The sequence below is a fragment of the Cucurbita maxima genome, unplaced genomic scaffold (assembly GCF_002738345.1).
Source record: "Cucurbita maxima cultivar Rimu unplaced genomic scaffold, Cmax_1.0 Cma_Scf00026, whole genome shotgun sequence".
In the NCBI taxonomy this organism is placed as follows: domain Eukaryota; kingdom Viridiplantae; phylum Streptophyta; class Magnoliopsida; order Cucurbitales; family Cucurbitaceae; genus Cucurbita; species Cucurbita maxima.
The window spans coordinates 604,923-620,387 of NW_019272042.1; the positions used below are offsets into that span (position 1 = coordinate 604,923).

At 35.0% G+C, this 15,465-nt stretch overlaps 2 protein-coding genes across 6 annotated transcripts in view; one reads left to right on the forward strand and one right to left on the reverse strand.

Annotated features, from left to right (window-relative positions):
* Positions 1-4,190: 4,190 nt before the first annotated feature.
* On the reverse strand, positions 4,191-5,997 carry LOC111499085 (GATA transcription factor 1-like). 2 transcript variants are annotated; one of them, XM_023150544.1, is made up of 2 exons: positions 5,686-5,997; positions 4,191-5,039 (listed from the first exon to the last, which is right to left on the reverse strand). In XM_023150544.1, exons 1-2 carry the CDS (start codon positions 5,869-5,871, stop codon positions 4,392-4,394), a joined length of 834 nt encoding a protein of 277 aa, XP_023006312.1. In that variant the 5' UTR covers positions 5,872-5,997; the 3' UTR covers positions 4,191-4,391. The 2 variants fall into 2 exon arrangements, with proteins under 2 accessions (XP_023006312.1, XP_023006311.1); XM_023150543.1 differs by having other exon boundaries at positions 4,191-5,042; positions 5,686-5,991.
* Positions 5,998-9,507: 3,510 nt separating this feature from the next.
* The window catches only part of LOC111499128 (carboxyl-terminal-processing peptidase 2, chloroplastic-like), a 26,289-nt gene continuing 20,331 nt past the window's right edge, over positions 9,508-15,465 (forward strand). The window contains exons 1-13 of one of the 4 annotated variants that reach the window (XM_023150611.1): positions 9,508-9,677; positions 9,845-10,187; positions 10,281-10,430; positions 10,892-10,974; positions 11,127-11,332; positions 11,727-11,795; positions 12,103-12,221; positions 12,453-12,528; positions 12,603-12,644; positions 13,648-13,756; positions 14,051-14,148; positions 14,232-14,325; positions 14,399-14,538. In XM_023150611.1, coding sequence (XP_023006379.1) covers positions 9,576-9,677; positions 9,845-10,187; positions 10,281-10,430; positions 10,892-10,974; positions 11,127-11,332; positions 11,727-11,795; positions 12,103-12,221; positions 12,453-12,528; positions 12,603-12,644; positions 13,648-13,756; positions 14,051-14,148; positions 14,232-14,325; positions 14,399-14,524 — 1,617 coding nt within the window. In that variant the 5' untranslated portion in view covers positions 9,508-9,575 and the 3' untranslated portion in view covers positions 14,525-14,538. Of the gene's footprint in view, positions 9,678-9,844; positions 10,188-10,280; positions 10,431-10,891; positions 10,975-11,126; positions 11,333-11,726; positions 11,796-12,102; positions 12,222-12,452; positions 12,529-12,602; positions 12,645-13,647; positions 13,802-13,852; positions 14,022-14,050; positions 14,149-14,231; positions 14,326-14,398; positions 14,689-15,465 lie in introns of those variants that run through there. The other 3 variants (XM_023150610.1, XM_023150612.1, XM_023150613.1) reach the window with 3 other exon arrangements.

A 15,465-nucleotide genomic window follows, 5' to 3' on the forward strand; every position in this document is an offset into this window, starting at 1 on the left:
TAGAACTGAAAATTTCAACAGTGACACTCGAGTAAACGAAAGGTACATGAATCAACTGAGAGCGCGTTCGAATGAGAGTAATCATGAGGATAGAATGACTAAGAATTGACGACATTTTTTTTAGGATGCATATGTGTGAGAACAATTCATATTGGAAGGACTCGTGTTGGTCGGTAGGGGATAGGTTTCACTCTTATAATCGAAGAATGAGTAACGTAACCATGTTGCAGGAGATGTAGAGAATGTCGAGGTCAGAGCCATTGAGTGCAGAATAAAGATTCTAAATTTTAGACATGGGTCGTGTTCTAAGTCAAAGCCTTATAATTAGAGTTTGAGATAACTTCTAGGCCTAAAAGTTTTAGCATTTGTGGGATATATATATATATATATATATGAGTTTGAGATAACTTCTAGGCCTAAAAGTTTTAGCATTTGTGGGATATATATATATATATATATATATTAATAAGCACGTGCATCGCTCATGGTTAGAAGTGATGGTTTGGTATATGCTTCTTTATTTTATTCAATGCAAATGATGGTTGGAATAAAGGAGTAATTCTTTTAGTTTGGTATATGCTTCTTTATTTTATTCAATGCAAATGATGGTTGGAATAAAGGAGTAATTCTTTTAGTTTTTTAAGAACAAAAGTTAGTGAAACAAATTAAATTATTGTTTTTATTATTAAACTTAGTCTATAAATTTTAAGGTATGGTTTTATGTTGTTTTCGAGAGAATAATAGTGTTTTATCTATGAAACAAATATGTTAATTTATATGACATAAAAATTGAATAATTTAACGAAATAAAGTGAATTTGTATGTGATATGTTGTAATTGAAAGAGAACTCGAACCCACTTCTTGAAATGGATATCAAATCACTTTTATAGGTCAGATTTGGCTTCGCTCCATTTTGTTAATGCTTCTACACTATTTTGTGGTTGAAAGTTTCGATTTTGAACGTATATGCTATGTTGTGATTGAAAGAAAAGTCGAACCCACTTCTTGAAACGGGATATCTAATCACTTTTCATCGGACTCCATTTTATTTTGTGGACGTCTCTACAGTATGTTATTGTTGAAAATTCCGATCTTGAGTGGAAGTGGACAATGAATTTGTGTATATTATGTTATGATGGAAAGAAAACTCGAACTCGTTTCTTGAAACGGGATATCTAGTTGCTTTTATAAGTAACATTTGACTCCGCTACATTTCGTTGATGTCTCTACAGTATGTTATAGTTGAAAGTTTCGATCTCGAGTGTAAGTGGACAACGGATTTTGTGTATGCTATGCTATGATTGAAAGAAAACTCGAACCCACTTCTTGAAACGGGATATTAAACCACTTTTATAAGTAACATCTGAATCCGCTCCATTATGTTGATGTCTCTACAGTATGCTACAGTTGAAAATTTCGATCTTGAGTGGAAGTGTAGAATGAATTTGTGTATGCTATGTTATGACTGAAAGAAAACTCGAACCCACTTCTTAAAACGGGATATTAAATCACTTTTATAAGTAACATCTGACTCCACTCCATTTGGTTGACGTCTCTACAGTATGCTACAGTTGAAAATTTCGATCTTGAGTGGAAGTGTAGAATGAATTAGTGTATGCTATGTTATGACTGAAAGAAAACTCAAACCCACTTCTTGAAACGGGATATTAAATCACTTTTATAAGTAACATCTGACTCCACTCCATTTGGTTGACGTCTCTACAGTATGCTACAGTTGAAAATTTCGATCTTGAGTGGAAGTGTAGAATGAATTTGTGTATGCTATGTTATGACTGAAAGAAAACTCGAACCCACTTCTTAAAACGGGATATTAAATCACTTTTATAAGTAACATCTGACTCCACTCCATTTGGTTGACGTCTCTACAATATGCTACAGTTGAAAATTTCGATCTTGAGTGGAAGTGTAGAATGAATTTGTGTATGCTATGTTATGACTGAAAGAAAACTCGAACCCACTTCTTAAAACGGGATATTAAATCACTTTTATAAGTAATGTTATGACTGAAAGAAAACTCGAACCCACTTCTTAAAACGGGATATTAAATCACTTTTATAAGTAACATTATGACTGAAAGAAAACTCGAACCCACTTCTTAAAACGGGATATTAAATCACTTTTATAAGTAACATTTGACTCCACTCCATTTGGTTGACGTCTCTACTGTATGTTATAGTTTAAAGTTTCGATCTTGAGTGGAAGTGTACAACGAATTGTGTATACTCTGCTATGATTCAAAGAAAACTCGAACCCACTTCTTGAAACGGGATATTAAATCACTTTTATAAGTTACATCTGACTCCGCTCCATTTTGCGGACATCTCTACTGTTTGTTATTATTGAAAGTTTCGATCTTGAGTGGAAGTGGACAACGAATTTTGTGTATGCTATGCTGTGATTGAAAGAAAACTCGAGAGCCCACTTCTTAAAATGAGATATCTAATCACTTTATAAATCACATTTGACTCCGCTCAATTTTGTTGGCGTATCTATAGTATGCTACGGTTGAAATTTTCGATCCCAATTGACCTAAAACGCAAAGAAAGAAAGTGTAGCTTTTCAAATCAAACTCCATAAAATACCACAATAGGAAATGGGAATAATAAAGAATGAAAAGGAAGTAAAAAGATGGGGAAAAGTGAAGAAGAACAACACACATTTGATAGCTTTTTTAAGTGTGTGGGGTCTTTTGTCTTTGGATGGGCAGTGGAAAACCCACAAAAAAGAACACAAACCCTTATCTCAAGCTTGCACCAATGAATGTGGAGGTTTATTATCAATATCACTATAAATACTAATAATAAAATAATATATATACAGATATTCGTCGATATCCACATTAATATTCAATGCTCGGTCAAAATTCAAAAGTTTGACTTTCCACACGTAGAGATTAAGAGTCGAAGTTTTGGTGTTTTTTTTTTTTCTTATCCATTCATACTCGTTATGTAATAGCTCAAACTCACTATTAGTAGAAATTGTCTGCTTTAGTCTCTTACGTATCGCTATCAACATCACGATTTTAAAACACGCCTACTAATGTTTTGTCTACAACGTAACCTACTCCTCGCCTAGATATTGTTAATTTTGGCCCATTATATATTGTCATTAGCCTCATGGTTTCAAAACACGGCTACTAAGGAGAGGTTTCCATACCTTATAAGAAATGTTTCATTTCCCTTTTCAAATGTGAATCCAATATCTTGGCAGGGTTACATTCTGCTATTAGTCTCACCGTTTTAAAATGCGTTTACTAAATAAAAGTTTTAATAGTAACAAATGTTTCGTTTCCCTAGATCTCACAATACACCCATTTGGGACCAGCATCTTCACTAGCACACCGCTCGGTATCCAGCTCTAATACTATTTGTAACAGCATAAACGCACCGCTAGTAAATATTATCCACTTTAGCCTATTATATATCACAATCAATCTCACAATTTTAAAACTAGTCTACAACCATATGCATAGATTATGTATCACAGTTAATTAAAATATTTTCTAAAAAATTAATTATCAAAATAAGGGCTATTATTAAAACCTTCGTGAACGTAGTTAAAACAAATTGGGCCAATACTATTGGGCCGGTCCGGGTCGGGTCGGGTCTAACATTGATTCTCTTTCTTTACGTAAGATAATAATTTCTTCACTCGCGTCTCGACAACAACAATAAATAAATAAATAAATAATTTATAGAAAAATAATAAATAAAATCGCGACTAATTAAATTAATAACATTTTTATTTCTCTCAATTTTTAATTAATTACATGAATGATCGATCACGTGAAATTACTAAAAAAGAGGATATCCTTTTACATAAATCTGGACACTGACAAATTAAATAAAATATTTAAAAAAAAAAAGACACAAATAATAAATAAAGAAAAACAAATTATTTAATTACATAATACACATAAAAATAAAATTTTGATTTGATATTGGAATACCCATTATAATCTCAAACCCAAATAACGAAACAAAAAAATCGATTCAATCCTTCAAATTTTTGCACTAAATTTTCCCGCCTGCCAAACACAAAATTCATTGGCAAACATGAATTTTCTCGGGAAAATCAAACCCAGAAAATTTCAAATTTTTACAGACAAAGAAGTAAGTATTGCAAGACCCAATTAAGAATCTCTGAAATTATGAACAAAAACCCTAAATTTCTATGCATTAAAAGAGCTCTATAATGAATTTTCAGCATCAAACAGAGAAATTTTCCACTAATTTTAAATCTCTATCCCACATAACAAACAAATGCCTAAAAACTAAGCTAAAATTAAGAAAAAGAAGAAGATTAATGAAGAACGGAACCAAATGGCTCATTAAACTCAACCAAAAAGAGAAATCCCCAAAATTTAAACTTACCCTTTATCCATTGGATTCACCACCATACCAAACTGCTTCTGTCTCCTCATTTCCATCACTTTCCGGTGAGAATTCGAGTGCAGCTCTGGCGAGAACGTCGGACTACTCGCCGGGCGGTATTCCGGCACCAGCCGCCCTGATTTGTATCTAACTCCACAAGCATTACAGAGCGTTTTCGGCCCATATGGACCAGCCCGCCACTGCGGCGTTTTTTCCGCTCCACAATGTAGGCATTTTCTCCCAATCGGTGTCTTCGCCGTCGTCACCGCCGCCGCGGTGGTAGCGGTAGCGATGGTGATGGGTAGTATTTGTTTCACATTTCTTGAACTGGGTTGTTGTTTGAACCAGAGATGGTGGCCGGAAATGTGACGGCCACGACGGCGTTTGCTCCGTGCCTTGCCGGGAACTTTCAGGCCGTCGCAGCAACTCATCAGAATGCTACCATGGGCACTCGGTTTATTTCCGCCGTGGCTACTGATTGAAGTGGTTTCGAGAACCGAAACCGGACTGTTTTGTTTGGAAACGCTCATTAACGACGGCGGCTGCGGGTGGTGGTGGTCGGAGAGAATATCGACGAACGTCTCAACGGCGGGAAATACATCTTCGTTTGATAGCCACTCGAGTTCTTCCTCAGCGTAATCCTCCTCCTAACACCCAAAAAAAAACCAAAAACGAGTTTTTCAGTAACTCGGCCTAAAAAAACCGAGTCAACTCGGTTCCGTATTTTTTGTTTTTTTTGATCCACCAATAATTATAATAACAGTAGCAAAAATAATAAATAATAATTAAATTATTGCCCTTTTTTTTTTCAAAATTAGGATGAGAAAAGGCGTGACTGCGGGGGCTAAAAGCAAAAGGACGAATAAGCCTAGTCCCATTTGTTAAAGGAATGTTGGAGGATAGGGGCAAAAGTGTCATTTCACAGGAAGACAGGAGTGGCAATATTAAAGATTGATTGATATTTCCACTCCCTCTCCATCAGATATTATTATTATTTATTATTTACAAGCATACAATTCTAAACCTAACAGACGACAGCTCAGAACCACATAAAAAGGACCCCCATTAACACAATACCCAAAATACCCTCAACTTTCCTAATTCAACTAGTGTACCCAGGGCCATATCCGTCTTTTCAACTGACCCCCACCCACCCCCACCCACCCAATTAACGTTCTCTTCAACTTTTTCGCAACTCAGGCGAGTCAACTCAGAAACTCACTCCGTGTGAGCCCGTTTTTCACAACCCAACCGGAATAACGAAACCCACCGGCGAAAAAAAGGACTTACAGGCAAAACACGGCAAGAGGAGGAATCTTCCGGGTGGAAACCGGCGTTGAACTCCGAGGAGTCAGTCACTGCCGCCGCCTTGGGCTTAACGGAAAAGGGTGGAACGGCGTCGTCTTCCTCGTCTTCCCCACCGATGTCGGAAGAGAAATCCAGAAGGTCATCCATGAAAGCCAAAGAAGACTCCATTTTTTTTTTGTGCGAGTTTTTAAAAGAGAGAGAAAGAGAACCCGTTTTCTAGAGAGAGAAAGAGTGTTGTTGTGAGTCTATTATTATCGTCAACACGATGTCTTCGTGAGGGTTTTTGGGTGTGGTGGGGGAAACGCAACGAGGGGATGTCAATTTTTTTCTTTTTTCTTTTTTTTTTCCTTTTTAATTAATAATAAAAATAAAATATTCAAAAATATCCTTTTTCATGTGCGGGTGGGTGTAGAGTAAGAATAACAGAGGAGGGTTTGACTTTGACTTCCAAGTGAAAGGAGGACGATCAACTGTCGGAGTAAGTGGGGCCCGGTGTGAGTTGGCAAAATACTAAGGAGAAAGTACACCGTATTTACCGTGGATCATAGGGGTAGGATGGTATTTTAAGGTTTTTTGCAGGGGTAAATTAGGGAGAAGGAAAAAGAGTAATATTGGACGACGTTCACGATGTCGCGCTTCATCCAATGAGATTCGTACACGTAATTTACCCAATAAGAGTCCGACACGTTGGAGTTTCTTTCTTTATTTATTTTTTTTGTTTCAAGATTTATTTGGAAAAATGTTTGAAGATGGTGGGGCCCGCAGAGACACCGCATGTGGCGGCGATGATAGTGTTTGACTCCACGCGCTGAGTTATCAATTTTTATAGTACGAGGGTAGGGTCCACTCCAGGGGTAATATCGTAAATTCATAGTTAGGATATGGGAATATTAGTGTGTGCATGTGAACGTGAAAGTGGGAGCCTCGACACCCCACTCCAAAAAGAAAAAAAATATATATATATACAATTTGAGGCTACCATACATAATATATATAATTTAATCTATATATACGTTCATTTAAGCCCATAAAATTAATACCACATATTTGCTGTACTAAACGAATGCTCGAACTTTTTTGTGTATAGTTACAAGACACGAGATTAAAGAATTCGATAGCTTTTTTTCACCTCATATTCCAAATCTGTAGGAGTGCTTAAGGGCTGAGTTAGGGTTGGTTGAGCGAGTGACCTGAGCAACTGGAATAGAGTTCATAATCTAACTCAACTCAACTATCTATTTGTGGTTGTATTGGATAAGGTCATTTTTTTTTTTTTTGTTATTATTACGTATTATATTAATAATTAAAATTTAATATTCCTAGTAGGATTAGATTGAGTTGTAATTTACTTTGGAATTAATCCATGACCCGACCTTAATTTTTTATTATTTAAAAATTTAATCCAACCTAATGTGAAAAAAAAAATCCCATTTTAAGGTTTAGATTAGTTAATCCAGTTTCATCAAGTTCTTAGAATCATATGAACACCCCTATAGTTAAATATAAAATTTTAAATTTTAAAGACGTATAGTAGAGATATCCAAAAGATAGGACGAGTACCTAGAAGACTTTCCGTGTCTTCCTCTTCACCACCTATCTCAATCTCGAGCCCATTGGAGGGAATATTCCTCGAAGGAATTTTTCTTACCTTTTTTATTTTTAGGTTATTTTTCAACTCTTATAATAATTATTCCCAAAAAAAAATTAAATGGGACTTCTCAATAAGAATATTTAAAGAAAGAACAGGAAAATATTTTAATAAAAATAATAATATTTATAAGCAAAAATATAATTATAATATATATATATATATATATTGAAATTTGACGTGTATTGACTTAATACGTAATTAAGTAGAAATGAAGATTAAAGACCAAAATTGGAAATTAAATAAATATTTTGAATTTTTTTTAAGTATAAAAATCATTAGATTTGAAAAGTCAGATACTAAAAATAGAATTTAAAACAATAAATTTTATTTTATTTAATTTATTAAAAATCTGTGATGGGGAAATACTATAGATTTATATTTTTATATTATTTAAAAAAAAAAAAAAAAAAAAAAAAAAAAAAAAAAAAAAAAAAANAAGATAGGACGAGTACCTAGAAGACTTTCCGTGTCTTCCTCTTCACCACCTATCTCAATCTCGAGCCCATTGGAGGGAATATTCCTCGAAGGAATTTTTCTTACCTTTTTTATTTTTAGGTTATTTTTCAACTCTTATAATAATTATTCCCAAAAAAAAATTAAATGGGACTTCTCAATAAGAATATTTAAAGAAAGAACAGGAAAATATTTTAATAAAAATAATAATATTTATAAGCAAAAATATAATTATAATATATATATATATATATATTGAAATTTGACGTGTATTGACTTAATACGTAATTAAGTAGAAATGAAGATTAAAGACCAAAATTGGAAATTAAATAAATATTTTGAATTTTTTTTAAGTATAAAAATCATTAGATTTGAAAAGTCAGATACTAAAAATAGAATTTAAAACAATAAATTTTATTTTATTTAATTTATTAAAAATCTGTGATGGGGAAATACTATAGATTTATATTTTTATATTATTTAAAAAAAAAAAAAAAAAAAAAAAAAAAAAAAAAGTCCACAAATTTAGGATTTGAAACAAGATTCCTTACCTAGATTAGGTGAATCTCATTCTCTCACTCTTGATTTGGGGTGGGGCCCACAATTTATAAATTATTTTAAAGACTCTTTATTAATACCAACGTAATTAAATTCTACATATAACTTAATTTTGAAAATATTAGTATATATAAATACCCACAAAGTAAATGTGAATTAGAAGTAAATATGGTATCCAAATTTAATGTAAAAATATGAAATTTCATTTTTATAAGAAAATTATAATTTAGAGAAAATGTTCCGGTTAACCTAAAGTGTTGGATTGGTTAGGTTGGTGACCCGAGTAACTGAAATAGAGTTCATAACGCAACTCTGTATTTTTTAGTTGAGTTGTTGAATTGTCGGGTTATTTTTTTATAATTATTTTTTAAAAAATACTTACATTGGTTAATACGTGGTAAAATTCACATAATTTTTAATATACATTAAAAAAATATTTACTTTAAGAAATGTTTATATATTTATATTTTTATCTAGGGAAAGGCCATTGGAATAACATGTTTGAATCTAGGGTGTACATGGTCTGAGTTCGGTTGGGTTGAGGGATCTTTTTTTACTCCACCCAAAAGAACCCAAACCAACCCAAAAAGCTAGTCAGCCGGAGGGTTTTTCCCTATGAACTTGAAACCGAATCGAGTCAATTCGGTTCAGAAAAAGGAACCCAAACCAACTCGAAAAGCTAATACAACCCAACCCAACCCTTATAGTTCGGGTTAGGTTGGTCGGAGGTGTCGAATTAAATATACACTCCTATTTGAATCTCCCACCACACATGTATTGATATTCTTTATTTTAGACCCTAATAGTTATTTGTTTATTTTTTAAAATTTAATATTTTTTGTTTTAAAATTTTCAATTTAGTCCGATGAAGTTTTATTGAGGGACTAAATTGAAAAAATAGAGCAAACATATATTTAGCCAAAAAAAAAACAACTTGTCAAGTAGGCCCATGGGCCTGTTGGATCCACCACTATCAGTCCAGCTCAGATCAACCCAGCCCACCACAGCTCAGCCCACGATAGCCCATCTCAGCCCAGTCCAGACCAGCCAAGTCCAGTCCGGCCCATACCAGCCCAGCCCAGTCCAGCCCATCTTCGTTCCGTTCTTCAGGAGCCGAAAAAATAAGCAAAAACAATGGATAAGCCGTACCAGTCGTCAGAAATGGTGGTGAACGTTCAGTAGGCTTCTTCCGCCGGGGCTCTTACTGCCGATGGAGTTCCTTTCGAGCTGCGCTTCTTCTTCGTCCTCACAGCGTTTCTCTTTCTTCAATGTCCAGCATCAAAATACTCTTAGTTCTCGCGCCACTGTAAAGGTACTCTTTTCCACCTCCATCTCTTTGTTTAAATGATCGCCAATTTTTTTTGCCGTCAATTATAGTGCAAAATCTTATTCTGCCGGCGAAATTTCCGTCGTTGAATGTGGCGTTAAGAATTTATATTACTGTTTTAGTGGCATGTTAGATTGAGCTAGTTTTCACAGTCGCAGGTATTGCCATGGAACTTTTCTGTGGTTGGTCTTGGTCGATCGACGAGGCTCAGTGCCGATGGTCGGGAGAGAACTTTGGGCTGTAATTGTGGATCAAATCGTGTTTTGTTGTTTCGGCAGTTTTGGAGATATCATTCCTGTTTGGCTTCTTCGTTTGATTTGATATCCTTGAATTATCGGTATGTGTTCAATTGGAATGTATACCAGGTGAATTTCCGAAGAATCAGGAGTTCTTTGGGAAAATTTAGACAGCGTTTCTCTGTAAAACTTGCTCGAGTGATGGTCTGCGTGATGCTAGTAATGTCAGTTTCTTCTACTTTTGGCGGCACTTCATCACGTAGGTTCAAATTTTCACTTAGTGTTTGCAATTTCTGAGAACCGAATGTTCTTCATTGTTCTTTTCATGATTAAATGTGTTTCTATTATTCAGAGGCCCTCACTGAAGAGAACCTACTGTTTTTGGAGGCGTGGAGGACAATAGATCGTGCATATATTGATAAGACCTTTAATGGGCAAAGTTGGTTTCGTTACAGAGAAAATGCATTGAGAAATGAACCCATGAATACGCGAGAAGAGACCTGTATGAAACTTTTCTCTGTTTCTGATCATGCACGGTAGACCGAATATTTTCGTAATTATCATCTAAAAGCATGAATATACACTAAACAGTTCCAATACCCCAGGGGTCGTAAATTTGTCCCAGCATTTGAAACTCTGATTTCTTCTTCTTTTTATGAGAACACTACCTCTGATCCTATTGATTTGTTTATCATGCTTTCGAGTTATTTATGTGCTCTATTGTGAATTTAGCTTTGTGGTTGCTCTGCAAAGTGCCAATGCCAATGTTTATCATTTACACGGTTTAATCATGCAATAATATACAAGTTTGGGAAATATAAAAAGCTTATTATAAGTATGACGTCGACAGTAATCATCTTTCCATGAAATCCCAGACGAGAAATTTCTTGCTAATTTAGTATGTCAGACATTTTTACTCATTTTCCTGAAATGTTGCCACTCAGTTGATAATTTTGTTTTCAGATACTGCAATAAAGAAGATGCTTGCGACTCTTGGTGATCCCTTCACTCGATTTTTAGAACCTGAAAAGTTTAAAAGTTTGCAGGTAGGAGATGCTACCTTTTTTTAGGTCGGTTCATTTGTCTATATGGAGAAGAAATTCTATATAAAAATTTAGCTGTGACATTCACTTATAATCTCCTTCTGGGCATAAGAAAGAAATGCTCTAAACTCTAGTGATATCTTCTTTGAAGGCAGTCTGGTACTCAAGGTGCTCTTACAGGTGTAGGACTGTCCATTGGTTATCGCACCAATGTAGATGGACCTGCTGGGCTTGTTGTCATTTCAGCTGCACCAGGGGGCCCTGCAGAAAGAGCTGGTATTACTTCTGGTGATGTTATTCTGGCAATTGATGATACTACCACAGAATCCATGGGTATATATGATGCGGCAGAGCAATTGCAGTAGGTTTCTCCCCTTACCATAGGATTAAACGGTGTAACATTACGTGTTGTCAGTAGATTAATAGATAAAAATTACTAAGGAGCTCAATATACCCTAAAATTTCTTTGATCTTAAATATTTTTATTCGTTTATGATTCATGTTGGTTAATGAAGTATGAAACATACGGAGTGTTTCGCTTTGTTACTTCTTCATAGGCCATCACAATAAGCAACATTAAAGGCACACAATTTGATTATCTGTGAATCTATTTAAAAGCTTTTGATTAAGAAAGACCCAATTTTCTAACTCATGTTTAGTTGGTTAAAGTTGTTCCTAGAATTTCTTTTGAAGCACCAATTTCTTGGTGTATATTTAATTGTATTTGAATTGACTTCTAACAAGAGTGATTGCAGAGGACCAGAAGGAAGTTCTGTGCAATTGACCGTTCAAAGTGGCCCAAGTGTAAAGCATCTTGATTTAGTGTAAGATTATTTCCACATTTTTTACATCTAAGTGACAATGACTTGATGCCTTCCTCCTTCCAGCAGTAGATTAAATTCTTTTTGTAACGCCTGGTAGTTTTTCGTCAGTGTAGAATATTTCAGTTTACTATATTTGTCCTTTTATCTTACGTTTTTTTAACGTGGAGCTGAACTAGGGATCCAAAAGACCTGTGTTCCTAAAGAATCTCCTGGCATGTTATAGCTTACTTATGAGTTATGCTGCATAAGTATGTTTTTCCCTCAAATGTTCTGACGGTTCTAGAACTGATAGAATCATACCTTCCAGGCGAGAGAAAGTTGCAATAAATCCAGTGAAGTCCAGAATCTGTGAGTTGCCTGGCTCAGGGGACGACTCCTCTAAGATTGGTTACATCAAGCTTACGTCATTTACTCAAAAGGCATCTGGTAAGAAAGATCCTTTGTCCTTTATTGCTGCGGCTCTACATTGTAGTTTGACTCTCAGAGACAATTTATTCTAAGAATTTAAACAAAAAACTTCCTTAATCTATTCTACTTATCTGCACATCATTTGAAAACAACAATATGTTTAGTACATTGTCTTGTATCATTCTCAGTCGTCAAGGGATTCCAAGGGGTAATGTGCTTATCTGGTTATGAGAATTATGTCCTTTGCAGGTGCTGTGAAAGAAGCGATTGATTATTTAAGGAGTAACAAGGTTAATGCCTTTGTACTTGACCTTCGGGATAATAGGTGATTAGTTTTCCCTTTTCAGCACTTAAAGTTTTCCTTTTAGCACACCTCTTGAACTGTGGAACTTGTTGCAGTGGTGGTCTTTTTCCAGAAGGAGTTGAGATTGCCAAGATTTGGTACGTGCTATTTGGGTATATTATTTGATGTGTTATTCATGCTGTTAGTTTCATTAATGGTGTAATATGACACAATGGATAATCCAAGTATATTACATCTGTAAAATTATCACTTTGCATTTAGGGAAAGGAGGTCTCTTGTAGCAATAAAAAGGCTAGACAAGTTTGGAACTTGATGTCGTAATGAGTTCGTCTAAAATGGAAATCAAATTCTATAGGAGGTAGGAAAGTTGCACTTAGAGTTAAAACTGAATCAACTAACGCCTCTTTTTGAAGTGTGTGATCAAAGAAGCAAAGGAATAAGATTCAAAGGGAATAATCAATCCCAAATTTTCTCCAAAAACGAATGCAAGATCCATTTCCTATTGAAAACTAAAGAACTTGCTTTGTTCAGCAATGAGAAATGGATTTCCATGTGAGATCCTACATCGGTTAGAGAGGGGAACAAAACATTCTTTATAAGGGTGTAGAAATCTCTCCCTAATAGACGCGTTTTAAATGTGCTTTTGAGGGGAACCCTAGAAGGAAAAGGTCGAAGAGGACAATATCTGCTAGCGGTGGGTTTGAGGTGTTACATCTCAGAACTCTCAAATGTGCTTTTTAGAAACCACATGTTCTGTGGGCTGACAAACGAAGGGAAAGTTCCATTACCACTTGGCTAGGTCAGGTAGTTTCCTATATGTTTGATTCCTTGCTCCTGCCCTCGTTAAACCCCTAGTAGAATGGGCTGTCTTTATAAGTTTTTTTGGATGTAGTTTAATGAATCGAGTAGACTAATATTATTAGGTGACATTGATGTTGTGCATGTGTGAGATCTATAATTTCCGCATTTTCTCTTTTCCATTGATTATTTCATTTGCAATTTGGTCGGATCTCAATAATTTATCATACTTTTAACATAGTACTTGACATAGTGCTATATTATTTGGTCGAATCATTGTAGCAAGTAGAATGTCCTCTTAACGTTCTGCAGCCTGGTTTCATATTATCTGTTCTTATTCAGGTTGGACAAAGGTGTTATCGTGTATATTTGCGATAGTCGCGGTGTCCGAGATATATATGATTCAGATGGAAGTAGCTCTATAGCAGCTTCAGAACCTTTAGCTGTGTTGGTAAACTTTCAGCTCCATTCCTTTTCTAAATAAAGGCTCCATCAAGTATCTCATCTATTGTTACTATTTACTTCATCATCACGACCTCCTTACTAACTCACATTTAATATTTCTGTGGATTCCTCATTAATATTTCTGTTACAATCACGATTATCCTCTTATTCTCCTCTGCATTCTTATGCTATAGAGTTCATAGCATTCTGTCTTATATCAGGACGTTTGAACTGTAGTGTACGAAAAAATGTAAGCCTTTTAAACTTTATTTTGATCGTTTGAACATAACGCTTATATTAGGTGAACAAGGGAACTGCTAGTGCGAGTGAAATACTAGCCGGAGCATTGAAGGACAACAAGCGTGCTATATTATTTGGAGAACCAACCTATGGGAAAGGGTAAGAACTTTTGGCTGCGCCCCAAACATGATTAGATGTAGTATATCCAAATTCCTTACAAGAATTCACATCCTTCTCTGCAGCAAGATTCAGTCAGTCTTTAAACTATCCGATGGTTCTGGCTTGGCTGTGACAGTGGCTCGTTACGAGACACCAGCTCACATCGACATCGACAAGGTCTCTCTATCTCTTATCCCTACGAACACTTCTCACGAAGACAACGTTCTTAACCCGCCTGGATATTCTGCAGGTAGGAGTGATTCCAGACCGTCCGCTACCAGCATCATTCCCAAAGGATGGAGATGGTTTCTGTAGCTGCTTTGAGGATGCAGCTTCTGCTTGCAATGTCAACAGGTTACAACTATTTTCAAGATGATGAAGGTTTTTTTTAAAAAAAAAAAAAAAAAATTCTTGAATTGGCATTATTTGATTTGGATGGGCAGTTTATGTTGATTGGTAAAACATTCTTTACATTTGTAATCCTATAGATTTCTGTAATAGGAATTATTCAGGAGTTAAATACAAACACAATACGTTTGAAGATTCTCAATCCCATCTTTTATCGTTTTCCAAAACATAGAATTTATGATTCTTTCCAAAACAGGTTAGAACCTAAACTGTAGTGTTCAAAATGTCTCCGACAATGAGCTTCAACCCTGAAAGAACATAAACTAATCAAAGTCGGGGCCTAGCTTCGAACGAGGTGGAGAATCCTTGGGGTGTATAGGAAAAGGAACAAATAGACTTTTCTCTGAATTTCACATTAATGGAGATTGAAATAAGAGACAACTGAGAAAACCTTCCAATCCCTGCTCGTACCTAATTGGAATAGGAAGACGAGACAACTTCAATTCAGTTTCAAAGGTTCATCCGCGCTCTACTTCAGTTCTTTAATAAATAATTTAATAGAAATATGATATACAAATGAACGTGGTTTTTAAAGTAATATGCAGTTTCTAAACATAAAATTTCAGACATTTTTGAAGACAAAAAACAAAGACTAAATTTCCACCCCCTAAGTCATCAAGTGGTTAAGTTCTTGAGTGGAGTGACCTTTAGAACTGAACTTAGAAAGAAATTCTTGAGGTGGGGCTGTGACAAGAAACCGCCATGCCTTTGCTGTATCCTGCAATCTTCCATGCAAAATCATGACAAAAACAAATTACACTTCATCATGTCCATCCAATTCAATTCAAACGTCTGGGAATTTTAGGCAAACAAAGCACATACAATAAACTCGACCTTCACATTTTCCTTTTTTTTTTTTTTTTTTTTTTTTTTTTTTTTTTTTTTTTTTTTTTTTTTTTTTTTTTTTTT